The sequence below is a fragment of the Aspergillus bombycis genome (assembly GCF_001792695.1).
Source record: "Aspergillus bombycis strain NRRL26010 chromosome Unknown contig00009, whole genome shotgun sequence".
Classification (NCBI taxonomy): Eukaryota; Fungi; Ascomycota; class Eurotiomycetes; order Eurotiales; family Aspergillaceae; genus Aspergillus; species Aspergillus bombycis.
In genome coordinates this window covers 317,314-329,995 of record NW_019170011.1, presented here as the reverse complement: position 1 = coordinate 329,995, position 12,682 = coordinate 317,314, and the positions used below count along the sequence as shown (strand labels likewise).

The following is a 12,682-nucleotide window of genomic DNA, read 5'->3' as shown; positions in this document are numbered from 1 at the left end:
CTCTTGGCGCTATGCAATTGTGTTATACAATAATGTCTGCTCTAACTTTCCGTTGCTTGTTCCCTGCCAACTGCTGGCCAATATTGTTCCACCAATGATGTTATATTTAACCTAGGGCTTGTATACTAGTACATACGTTTAGGCTATATGCTGCTGTTCGGGCGTGTTTAACCCGACACCCGAGAGCAGCGTTGTCCGTCAATTTAGCATGAAGGTTTTAAACTAAGTACTCTTAGTATTCCCCGCAAAAGAACGATTGTGGGCTACATTTCCCCGCATTATTCAGAAGTGGAATGATGTACTGGATAAACAGTCACCAAGGAGCTGGCGATGCCACCTCAATGCCACCACGGCAGCGAGACTCACCAGAACCTGCACTATGGGATTCATTTTGAACATCTTGGGAACTGTCATACTGGTCGTGGCGACTACTGTCCATGCAGCTGCAGCAAGCAAACCAGTAATCAATCGCCAAAATGTCGTCCGTCGATATAACCCCATCCGTACGAACCTATCTACCACAACCCCCATGCAGGTCGGCAACGGCAACTTCGCATTCGGGGCCGACATCACGGGTCTGCAGACATTGCTCCCATTTAACATACTCTCTTCCTGGTGTTGGTGCAACGACTCTCTACCAAGAACCCCCGGCCAAACGGAACCGTCAGACTTTACCGGTCTGGACTGGTGGACGCATGGTCGCCTTGTGAATTATGATATCCCGAACCCGGCCGAGGCAGAGATCTCGCAGTGGCTAATTGCCAATCCCCATCGGGTCAACCTTGGCCGGGCTGGGTTCCTATACAAAGGAGACAGTATCTCTATTGATGATGTCACTGGAGTGAGTCAGAGTCTTGACCTGTATAGCGGAATCTTGACTTCGGAGTTCACTCTACATGGACAAAGGGTTTCGGTTACTACTGCTGCTGACCCATCCTCTGATATCGTCGCTGTTCATGTGCAATCGTCGCTGTTATGGGATGGAAGCTTGGGTGTCTTTTTCGACTACCCATTGACCACCGGAGCCAATAAGTTCGAGGCCCCATTTGTGGGCAACTGGACGGTAGTATCGGAGCATACAACGGTCTTGAATAACATTACAGCAAAAGGGTGTGTCATTAGTCACTCGCTGGGGGGTGCAACGTATTATAACACCATTCAATGGGAACAGACGGGCAATATAACCGGTCCGTTCAAGGGGACACACCGATATCTACTCCAACCCACTGGAGGGACGAATCAGTTCACTTTTAGTACAGAGTTTTCAGCATCCACCAGAACCAGGATCAAGCCATTCGCAGCTGTCAAGAAGGCCTCCACACAGTGGTGGGCTCAGTACTGGGAATCCGGGTCATTCGTGGATCTGACGGAGTCGGGGTCTTCAGACGCAGAGGAACTGCAGCGACGCATTATTCTCTCCCAGTACCTGCTCGCCGTGAACAGTGCCGGCAAAGATCCCCCGCAAGAGTCCGGTCTCCAGAACAATGGCTGGTACGGCAAATTCCACCTGGAGATGGTTTTCTGGCATCTGGGCCACTGGGCGCGATCCAATAAATGGGATATACTGAATCGTAGCCTGGGTGTGTATGACCGGTTTCTCCCCTCGTCTATCGAACGTGCCGAAAGGCAAGGATACGCTGGTGCGCGACTGGGCAAGATGAGTGATCCGTCGGGGGCATCGGCTCCTGGGTCGCAAAACGCGCTCCTTATCTGGCAGCAACCGCATCCGATGTATTTTGCTGAGCTAGAGTATCGCGCGTCGCCGAGCGTGGAAACCTTGGACAAGTGGGATCGTCTTCTGGATGAGCTCGCGACGTGGATGGTTTCTTATGCGTGGTGGAATGCGTCCACACAAGTGTATGACCTCGGTCCGCCAATGTATCCATCATCGGAGAATACGAGTCCTAATTCAACATACAATCCGGCCTTCGAGCTGGCGTATTGGCGGTTTGGTTTGAAAATTGCCTCAGACTGGAAGACTCGGCAGGGCATATCTGTCCCTGAGTCTTGGACTCGAGTGCTCAATAACCTTGCGTCACTTCCTATAGTTCATGGTGCATATTCTATCTGTGCTGATCTGCCGGATATGTGGAATAGGAGCAGCTATACATCAGATCATCCCAGCCAGATTGCCGTTTATGGGCTCCTACCGCCAACCACGGGTGTAGATCCATTAACTGTGAACGCTACCATGAATCTCATTGCCCAGACCTGGAACTTCACTGCCTCTTATGGGTGGGACTTTCCGATGCTAGCAATGACATCGCTCCGGTTGGAAAATGTTGCCCAAGCTATTGAGTACTTACTACACCCGAACTTCCAGTTTGATGATGTGGGTAATCCTGTGGGAACAGTGGTTCCAACCCCGTATTTCCCAGCCTCGTCAGCCTTGTTGCTTGCCATTGCGATGATGGCTGGGGGGTGGGATGGTAAGGAAGGAATGCATTTTCCCCAGAGGTGGGGTGCGAAGGTTGAGGGTTTTAAGGCGGGGATATGAAGACTATATATCATCTACGTTCGTTTATTTCATGGTCCTGTTGTCCCTAGAAATGCCATTCGTCGTGGAGGCTTCGAAAACCCTGAGATAATATTCAATATCCCTGACAATAAGTAGATAGTCATTCGTTAGGATAACGCCCGCATGCTTCGCAACGATAGATCCACTCTGAGATATCAAAAGCTAAATTCATACAAAAGGTTTATCTATCTCAATACAGAGTGCATCCTCTGCATAGAGATGGGGCCGAGATTTCCCATCCTTTAGCAACTGCACCCACAAGCCTTACAACCCGTCATAGCACAATCGGAATCTCCTACCCCTGGCATACAATCTTCGGCAGTAGTACAAGAAGTCCAAGGACCAGTTCCTCCCTTATGGGCCAGCCAGCACCATTGACCATTGCCATTGCATCGTTGCCAGCACCACCTATCCTTTGAACAACCGTATGGGGATTGAGTCCAGCATTTCTGGGCAGCAAAGACGTTGGCCAATTGCTTCGCAGCTGGGGTATCGTCCGCAATTTCGTCGCCTCTGGGAACAACACGAGCAAGCACGGTGCTAGGTAAAGCGGTGACAAGGAGGAGACCGATGTCGAGCTTCATTGCTGCTGGCTTGTAGTCATCAGTAAGAATCATTGTACTGATGAGAGAATTACATACATATGCTTAAAGATCAGTCTATCGAAGGAATAAGAAGTGTAGATGTTCTAAGGAGGTAGAAAGGGTTACTCCTAGGTATAAGCGGGAGGAAGCACTATATATATGTATTCTTTCTATAGGCTGTCTTGGTCTTTTGACAGTACGCGACAAGCCAACCCCAGGTGCTTAAGTCATTCAACTAAATTAGTTAAGAGTCTGACAACCAACAAATGCCACGGACTCCAGGGGCCGATTGGAAGATACCATTCATAGCAGGGCTTACACACTCTAGATTGACTTAGAGGTTGTGATCCCTGAACACTAGCTTGCTTAGATACATGCGTAGTATCTTACCGTAGGCATGACGGGTCGGGGGATGCAGGAATAAAGCCACCAGGAGGCTCACAGCGAAAGAGGACACTAGCATATAGCTAGTTACCGGGATTCTGTAGTGTGGGAATCATATAATATCCTAAATTTGCTGTCATTGCCATGTAATATAGCTTGCACTGCCGTTCTGGAAGCAACCAGGCATAAGCTTGCCCACTGCTGCTTCAGGCATGTATCACAAGGGAATACCGATCCATAGGGTACTTGTGTCCCTTGTCCAAGGAGACAGGATCTGTTTCCCTATGTTATATCAACTGTATCTCACGATCAACACTCTAACCCGAGCGGCCGAGGGTCTCAAGCACTGGTTCACACACCTGGACCTCCGGCGGAACGGGAGGATTCCTAGACCCTGCATGTCTCAGCCTCATGGACTTTTACGGATGACTCTCTAAGGTTGGAGGATGAAACCTTTACCTTGCTCACAGGAGACTACAATTCATAATTATCTCGGCGGAAATTACTATCTAACAAGGACCATGATACAAGATACAAGTGAGGTGCTGATATGGAGATTGACATTCCTGTAGGCATCCAAAGCAGCGTCGTGTCTGTGGTATTCTACCCAAGTGAAAGGGTGGCAACTCCCAGGCATGCTAGGTTACGTCGTTGAGATACCCCTGTTCAACGTGGGACTAGGACATCTTTCCCATAGGCTCCTGTTCGAGCAGCTCCGCTCTCTCTCTCTCAATATTGGGTGATTCAACAAACAAACAGGATTGGTTCTAGGACTGACTTGCGGGTGCCCGCCCCAGTTATCGAAAAGAAACCGGGGCACTGATGCATCCGATTGTTAACTAGGTTGGAAATGGGCGCCATACATCTTGTACCATCATAATAAAACGTTGCATTGGCCTTGATTGATTCACCCCTATTTGCTGACCATGTGCTCTATATTCAGAAAACACTTATCCATGACACGACTTTTTTAATCATAGCGTCTGGGATACAAAGTAAGCTCTATGTGTAGAATATAAGATGTCACTGAGTCCACATACCTAGTTAGGTAATTAGTGAGTGCATCATGTCGCATAGGGCAAATTGGCCGATCTCCCTTCGGCGAAAAATTTAAGGGACAAGGCCTATAGTCGCCGATCGCCGATTCCTGCTCTGTACGTCGTCCATGGAAATTGGGATCAGCGACAACCCTGTCAACTAAGTCGTTTTACCCCTAGGTGGGAGACTAGTCTAATGATCCTTGTAGGTTCCACTGTTCTATACAGATAGGGAAGACCACTATGTCTCTATAGGGAACGGACTTGGCGTCCGAGACCACACCACTAACTATATTAGCACAGATTCCTCCTTGACCTGCTACTTACTCACAGATTTAGGAAAGATATTGAGTTGGATATGACTGAATATAATGTCCTAGGGTTCTAGAGCGCTTCGTCCAGACTTAGGTATAGTGATTGCTAATTTGTATATTTCTAGTGGATAAAACCAAGAGAGACCCACACTTTCGACCCTTGAGGGTCTCGCGACCAGGCAAACGTCGTGCCTCGGCCAAAAAAAAAAAAAGATTCTAGTCAGGCATGGTGACGGGGATTGTTTCTATACTGTTAGTACTGCGCCTCGCATCGCCGAGGATATCTAATGGACTACATAGTGTGAATACAAGGGTCCCATGCACTTAACGTGAGTGGTCTCTGTCAATTACATGACCAACGTGCAAGGAAGCTTTTTGGAGGCTATGCCTTGGCTACTTTACTCTGAGCTTAGCCAGACTAGAAATATGGAAAAGCATTCGCATAGGTCTGTATACAGCCCAATCTTTGTATGCACGCTTGTTGTGGCCTAGCGCTATTTATTTCCAGAGTATATTAATTATTGGGCCTTCGGCTATTTCTCGGTTAGTCCAGGCTACCCCTGCTCTCCTGCGACACCTGCGCTGCGCCGCACCGTGTACTATCTGTTAGTGGTCCCGATAATGTCACTATTGCATCCCCTAGCCATTCTGACTGCATGAAGTGGAGGTTACTAACCTGCGTCCACGTATGCTGTTGGTGGCTCAGGTAAAGCGGCGTGCCATGGGTGAGACAGAAACGTTATTAGGACAGTCTGACCATGGAAATGCCTCAAGTAATCGCACTGGATTATACTCATACACGACAGAGTGGACCCTGTACATACCCAACTCTGAAATACTAGAGATTGTGAACTGAGCATACCCCTAACTTGTCAGTATGGCCTTTAGCAAATCATCCATTCATTGATACGAGAAACCACTACAATGCAACAAGGAAAGGAGCCAACCAGAGGAGATATATATAATAGCTTTTGGACTACCAAGGCGTATCATCCTCAGTGGCCATTCGATGAGTATCCGAATGAGTCTCGACGAAGTCGACAATATCCTTCAGGGCAGACTTCGGGCCACTCTTATCGTTATACTCCTCGGTTTGATATCCATAAATCAGCCCATCAATACCAGCTTCACCCAGTAGATACCTCACCATTTCAGTATCGCCTTCGGCGCTAGTCCAGCTAAAGACCTTTCCAAGTTTCCCTTGGTCGCGCTTCCAACTTCCATACCGAAGCTGTGGATAGATGTCGACGCCTTTTCCCAGCCACGAATCACCAAAATCCATAACCATCTGCTTGACCGGTATACCATTCCCCGTGCTACTGTACAAGTGGAGGACAGTATTCGTCTCGCCACTCAAAACGACCGCTTCATTTGCGTTCAGACAGTCCCTGATCACCGTAAACCCGCGACTCTCCGCTGTTTCGAAAAAGCCATATAGTACCCGTATCCCGACTGGTTCGAGGATCTCCCGAGCTAAATCCCGCAGGCTTCGATAGACAGGCGCGGTTTGTGCGGCAAAAATCAGGGTTTTTAATGTCCAGCCATACGAAGGAAATATTGTAGTTGTTCGTCCACCGTTTCTCCGCGATGAACCGGAAGAGGTCTCGCGCTGTAGCGCCCGCACTGAATAGCTTCCCGTCGTGGTCTGCCCACCAGTCGAAGTACCAGGCTGTAAGGTCAACCTCTAATGCGTTGGCACCGTGAGACAGTGCAGCGGTGACTGCTTCGTTTCGTAGGACTCGGTGTGCGACCGCGTAGATCGGTCGTTGGGTTGCGGAGGCGAGTGTCTGGTTGAGTAAGTGGAGGGCACACAGAACACCAACAAGTGCCGACTGAAATTGCATAATTGAATAGACAGGGGAATCACGCATGTGGAGGGGTCCTGAATGATAAGGCTAGAGGCTGGGTATAGTCATTATATCCAACGTCTAGCAGCTTGAGGTCTGATTGTCCACACCCAACGGGAATTGTACTGTCGGTCTTCGAGCGAATGCAGCAAATCCATGGAGTCAGATTAAAACCTTAGCAGACTCAAAGAGCAGGGCAGTCTCTTTGTTTGGGTACCAAGGCATAGCCAGGGCAATCCGTGTGCATTAATATCCGAGTTAAGGCTGATGTCGGGGTGCTTCCATGCGCCTCCGTCCGCGTCTTACCCAAGCCAAACCACCCAGAATGCACAAACCCTCCACAATATCCCCTGCCTATAGTAGTACCCGCTACACTAGTATCCAATGTGTTGCTTCCGAACTAGTGGTGTGAAATGCCCTACCTAATTGGGGCGACCGCATTGATCCTGCTCTTGGCATGTTCGTGCTAATCCAACGGATCCGCAAATCTATTCCGTCTGTGGTAGGGCGCGAAAAGCGCTGGTGGAGAAGCAAGAGCTCGGGGGGCTACTCCGTATTACCGCCGGATATCACTACATATCCGTACTCCTATTCCTATTATACCATGGGGGAAATCTTTAGGAGAAGCAAAGAGATATGGACGCGCCCATCGGTCTCAAAGCATTCCTGGTGAACCCTATACTGCACTAACACTGTAAGAATACCCGAATGCAGCCCCAACTGGGGCCCTTCCCGGGTCGCCGACGGCTGTTCGCCTAGTCGGCCGGACTACCTTAGGTACGTACAGGGTATTCTAGCCAGATCGTGGAGGATTCGCTCCATCTCTGTGAAAATATATAAATCGGAAGACAGTAGGAAGCCTCTGTTGAAGCTCCACCCTTGGTAAACCTCAGTTACAAAAGCACGGGCAATTACAAGTATATATATATATTCCATTCTACAAGGGCATTCACCCAACATTATTTTTTACCCAAAGGAACTCAATTTTAGTATTAGATGACAGAATACCCCCAATTTTTCATGTGTTTGAAGGAATAAAATACTCATACAAGTGTACTCGCGAGCACATGTGCAAAAGGCCTCTCTTAGACATGACCGTTAGCTGCTGTCTGGATATTGTGGCCGCCCCTTGTGTCGCGATATTAATTGGTATGGCTATCCAGAGCTTGAACCTGGCACTGAAGGAAGACAAATGTTAGTTTATTGAGAGTTGTTGAAATCTTAACCACGGGTCTTACCATCTGCCAATATATACCCCTTCTCTGCAATAGTTCAGCATGAGTACCACGCTCAACGATACCCGAACCCTGGCCAGGCTCCCCTTCCCCGAAAACAAGTATCAAGTCAGCCTTCTGAATGGTGGCTAGTCGGTGAGCGACAGCAATTATTGTCATCGTTTTCCTCTCTGCCAGTCGCTCTAGGGCCTTCTGTATAAGCCTCTCGGACTGTGAATCGAGACTGGACGTTGCCTCATCTAGAAGCAGTAGCCGCGGTTTACGGATGAGTGCACGCGCAATACATAGTCGTTGCTTTTGGCCACCGCTGAGGGATAACTGCGCGTTGATGCCCAGGGACGTGGAATAGCTCTCAGGAAGAGATATGATGAAGTCATGAAGTTCAGCATCTTTGCACGCTTCTATCATCCGGGCTTCCATCGACGCTGGAAACTCCCCATTATCCCCCGGTTCGAGGCCCAGGAGAAGGTTTTCGCGAATCGTGCCTTCAAATAGCTTGGGCTCTTGAGAGACCAGGGATAATGCTCCGCGATAGGCGGCAAGTGGGTAGGATCGGATATCCCGCCCTGCGAACTCTATGCTCCCCTTGGTAGGGTTGTAAAATCGCTCCAAAAGAGAGACGATGGTAGATTTTCCACATCCAGATGGGCCAACAATCGCCACATACTGGCCACTGTGAATGCTGAAGTTCATTCCTGTAAAGACAGGTCCACCCCGAGAGGGATACTGGAAGGTGAGATCTCGGCAGCACACATCGGCCTGGTGGAAGGACGGAATACCAGGCATCGGTTCTAGACACTGAGTCCGATCATTGTTTGGCTCATCAGAGCTAGATCTTGTCCCCAGTATGCGGCGTGCAGATGCTGTCGTCTGCGCCATATTAGGACCAAAGCTAAGAAACTGGCCTGCAGCCTGGCCCCCTTGGATAATAGCTATGTAAACCACAAAAAATGCCACGGGGTCATATTCTCGAGAGGCAAGGAGCTGCCCACCGTACCTGAAAGCCGGGTTGATCACATTAGCCTAACATTCGGCAGATAATGAGAGGGAAACAGCAGAAAATTCGGTTACTGACCAGAAGGTAAGCGCCATAGCGCAAAGGTCAATGCTATCAGAAAATGCAACCACGACCGTCGCAAGCCATGCCTTGCGAATAGCCCTGACTCTTTGTTGTGACAGCAGATTAGTGTATCGTTGCAGGATGGTGTCTTCCATCGTGAGTGCAGTAACTGTTCGAAAGGCGCGAATGGCCTCCGTGGCGAACTTGGAGCTTTCGGCGTACACCTCCGCATTCATGCCCTCAAATTGGACTTCATATTGAATGCGAAGATACGAAGCCACCAAGATGAAGGGCAAAGCAGCGAAGAAGGCTACTGCAGCTAATTTCCAGCCGAAGCTGAAGGAGATAGCAACGCATCCTATGAGACTCCAAATCGAGATGAGTGGGAAAATGCCATTAACGCCAAACAGCTCCTGGAGCTGCTTTGGGTCCGTTGACAGCCTGCCCATGAGAGTACCGGAGGAATTTTCTTGCTGGTCATAATATGATACGGGCTTGTGTAAGATGCTCTGAAAGTAGTCTTGGCGATAGTTTGCCGCAATATGCTATTTTTTGTCATGTTAGCTCTTCTCTGAGGACGCCGTCTGGCTCGAAAGATAGATGTCACCTACCACTGACATTGATGTGGAAGCATAGCCTAAGTCGAAATAGAATGCGCCTATCGCGAGGGCAAGAACAAAAAACATTAGAGACCAAAAGTTCGCCGCTTCTTTTAACTTGTCGCCTGTAAACTGAAAGACCTGAACGAGCTTTGCGAAAAGCCAGCTCTGGAACGGAAAGGCAGCTATATCAATACGACGTATGTTAGTTAGTGTATCGACAACGATAGGTCTGTTGAGAGGGATTTGGCAAAGGGACTCTTACACCCAGCACCCATCGTTCCGATGACGGTCAGAGCGAATAGAGGCCAGTGCGCTCTTTGCTCGCGTATGATATTCCATAGGGTACGGAATGCGCCCTGCTCCTTCTTTTTCTTGATGACCGCCTCACTTTCAGTAACCTCGTAACCGTCCGCTGCGTAAGCTTCAATTTTGGTCTCCTCAGGAAGAGTGTAGGAAAGCTCTTCGATTGCTGCAGTAGCATTCGAGGACACAATCTCCAGTTGCTGTGCATGCACGAGGCTGTAGTACACTCCACCATGGTCCATCAATGTTTGATGTGTGCCCTCTTCCGCTTTGGAGCCATCCTTGATCACAATTATATGATCCGCCCGAATGACAGTAGAAAGACGGTGAGCAATCATAATAGTTGTTCGGTCTTTGGACACCCGGTCGAGGGCCGCCTGAACAACCTGTTCAGCTCGTATATCGATTGAGCTCGTGGCCTCATCGAGGATCAGAATTGATGGGTTAGAGACAATGCTTCGAGCGATGGCTAAACGTTGACGCTGTCCTCCACTCAATGTGATACCGCCCTCGCCCACCACAGTATCGTATCTCTACAGCCCCGGTTAGTGACAATAATTGTATGACTGAGGGACTGGAAGGCCGGCTTACCAAAGGGAGTCTGTCTATAAATTCGTTGGCAAAGGCGTCGCGGCATGCGTTGACCACCAAGTCCATCTTCACAGACCCTGGCTCGTGCTCCCATGGGGTTCCTATCAGCCCAAAGGCCACATTGGTAAAGACCGTTTCATTGAATAAAACGGGTTCCTGCTCGACCAGGCCAATCTGTGACCTCCACCATTTTATGTCCAGATCGTTCAGGTTATGCTTACCCACAAGGATTCGGCCCTCGCCCGTTTGACTCTCTGAACAGGCTGTGCCCCGAACCTGATACCAACGCTCGATGAGAGCTACCACGGTGCTTTTTCCGCAACCTGAAGGGCCTACAAGGGCAGTCGTACTGCCTCGCTGAAAATGGGCCGTAAAGTTCCGTAGTACCTGTGTATCAGGACGAGTCGGATAGGCAAAGGTAACTGAATCGAAGCAAATATCCTCCTGGCTGGAAACATCCGGGCTTTGGAGCCCTGTCGTCGTAACGCGATCGGCATCAATTACGTCGAAAAATGGGCCTGAGGCACTCGTGGCCTTGGTGATCGCCATTAGGGGGGACGCGATTCCACCAAGCACAGTGACCACTAACAGAACGGAGAAAAAGACCCTAACAACATGTCAGACTACTCTGAATGGCGAGCACCATGGAAAAGGTTCCGCGTACACAATAACAGTGTTGACGTTTGCGATGTTTCCCTCGCGATATAGCTTCAACCCAAACCAAAAGGCCAAGGCATAACTGCAGTACATAGCGAAGAAAAGCAGAGCTAGATGTATTCCAGTAACAGGACACATCTTGGCGGCACGTTTACGAGCCTCGTTCACCCAGGATGAGTATTTATGAGAGAGTGGGACCTCGGCCCCAAGAGCCAGAACAGTTCGGATCGCGCTGAAAACCTCCGCTGCAACGGCGGCTTGCTTTTCGTCGGCACGATCCACCATTTGCTGTGCCTTGACAATGATGGGAACTGTAATACTGAAAGCCAAAAGCACAAACAGAATAGCAGAGCTAACGACTAAGGTCAATGCCCACGAGAACCGGAAGGCCACAGCATAGGCAGCCACCAAGAGAGCGAGGGACTGGAACAGGATTGCCAAGCGATCAGATACACTCTGCTGGATCGTGTTTGACAACCCTGTGATAGCATTGGTCACCGTCCCGACGGATGTCTCGTCCAGCTTGCGGACGGGCTGGGAGAAAAGCGCCTCCATATATTCCAGGCGTAGCGCTGCTGAGGCCCGGAGGCTGATGACACGGAAGCAGAGCATAGAAAGATATGTAAGCACAAACTTCCCAATGAAGAGATATACAATGTAAAGACTGCGTGTACTATGTTAGTGATTGCAAGATGCGGTGTAGAGAGTTGAACTTGCCTGTTCTTATTCACAGATGCTCTGAAGGCGTCTTCATTGAGCGAGTCACTAGATGTGAAATAGCGATTAAATTCGCCGGTGAGGTTGCCAAATACTATGTTCATTAATGGCAAGGCCTTGTCGCGCTGAGTTAGTGGCAGGCTGCTTCTAGGGGTACCTGGGACCAACATACCACTCCGGAGCCCATTGCACACAACAGGCCAAGCACCATGGGACCAAGGCCACCCCCTCTAGCACCATACGAGAGTATCCTCTGGTAGCTCTGTTAGGGGGTACTCCTTCTCATGTGGGAATTGCTTGATACATACTATATAGCTCTTTAGAGAGGATGAATGTTTCCCACCATCTACCGGGGGCTGCGGCCGGCGGTCAATGTTATCCCCCCCAACATTAGAATTTGCGGGCAAAGAGGACGAGGACTCCATGCTGAGGATGTGTATTGGAGATTCCCGGATACCATGGACAATATTGTGAGAAAGAGAAATGAGCCAGGAGAACCGATGATCCTTCAGAAATAAGCATAAAGACACAAGAAGAGAAGCTCCGCCAGGCAGCTTGGATCACCTGAGGTCCTAATCGACAAGTCTAGACCTACTACAAACTACAGAACGTACATTAGTCTTTTCCAAAGATTGATATTCGGCTTTTCCCGCCCTCCTCAATCCAGATTTTCACGGCTGTTACATTAGCATCCTAGCTTTTAATAGATATTCTTCCTTCCTTTTCCGGCTCTAGAAAAGTAGAGCGATGTAAGCTTAGTAGTGTGCGGGATCGTCGCCATCCCATGGTTCCCAGCAACCTTGATTAGATAGTACCAAGGGACACTTCTGACG

At 49.3% G+C, this 12,682-nt stretch overlaps 3 protein-coding genes across 3 annotated transcripts; 1 reads left to right on the top strand and 2 right to left on the bottom strand.

Moving 5' to 3' along the window:
* Window positions 1–379: 379 nt before the first annotated feature.
* ABOM_003585 (uncharacterized protein) lies at window positions 380–2,497 on the top strand (the record flags this gene model as incomplete). Its single annotated transcript, XM_022530715.1, has 1 exon — window positions 380–2,497. One exon carries the CDS (start codon window positions 380–382, stop codon window positions 2,495–2,497), a length of 2,118 nt encoding a protein of 705 aa, XP_022393043.1.
* A 3,316-nt stretch (window positions 2,498–5,813) lies between these two features.
* Window positions 5,814–6,681, bottom strand: ABOM_003584 (phospholipase D precursor; the record flags this gene model as incomplete). The annotated part of the gene is made up of 2 exons (XM_022530714.1): window positions 5,814–6,253; window positions 6,462–6,681. 2 exons carry the CDS (start codon window positions 6,679–6,681, stop codon window positions 5,814–5,816), a joined length of 660 nt encoding a protein of 219 aa, XP_022393044.1.
* A 1,145-nt stretch (window positions 6,682–7,826) lies between these two features.
* ABOM_003583 (ABC transporter ATP-binding protein) lies at window positions 7,827–12,274 on the bottom strand (the record flags this gene model as incomplete). The annotated part of the gene is made up of 10 exons (XM_022530713.1): window positions 7,827–7,862; window positions 7,923–8,916; window positions 8,995–9,524; window positions 9,591–9,763; window positions 9,844–10,417; window positions 10,476–11,082; window positions 11,140–11,796; window positions 11,864–11,943; window positions 12,022–12,102; window positions 12,158–12,274. 10 exons carry the CDS (start codon window positions 12,272–12,274, stop codon window positions 7,827–7,829), a joined length of 3,849 nt encoding a protein of 1,282 aa, XP_022393037.1.
* Window positions 12,275–12,682: the final 408 nt, after the last annotated feature.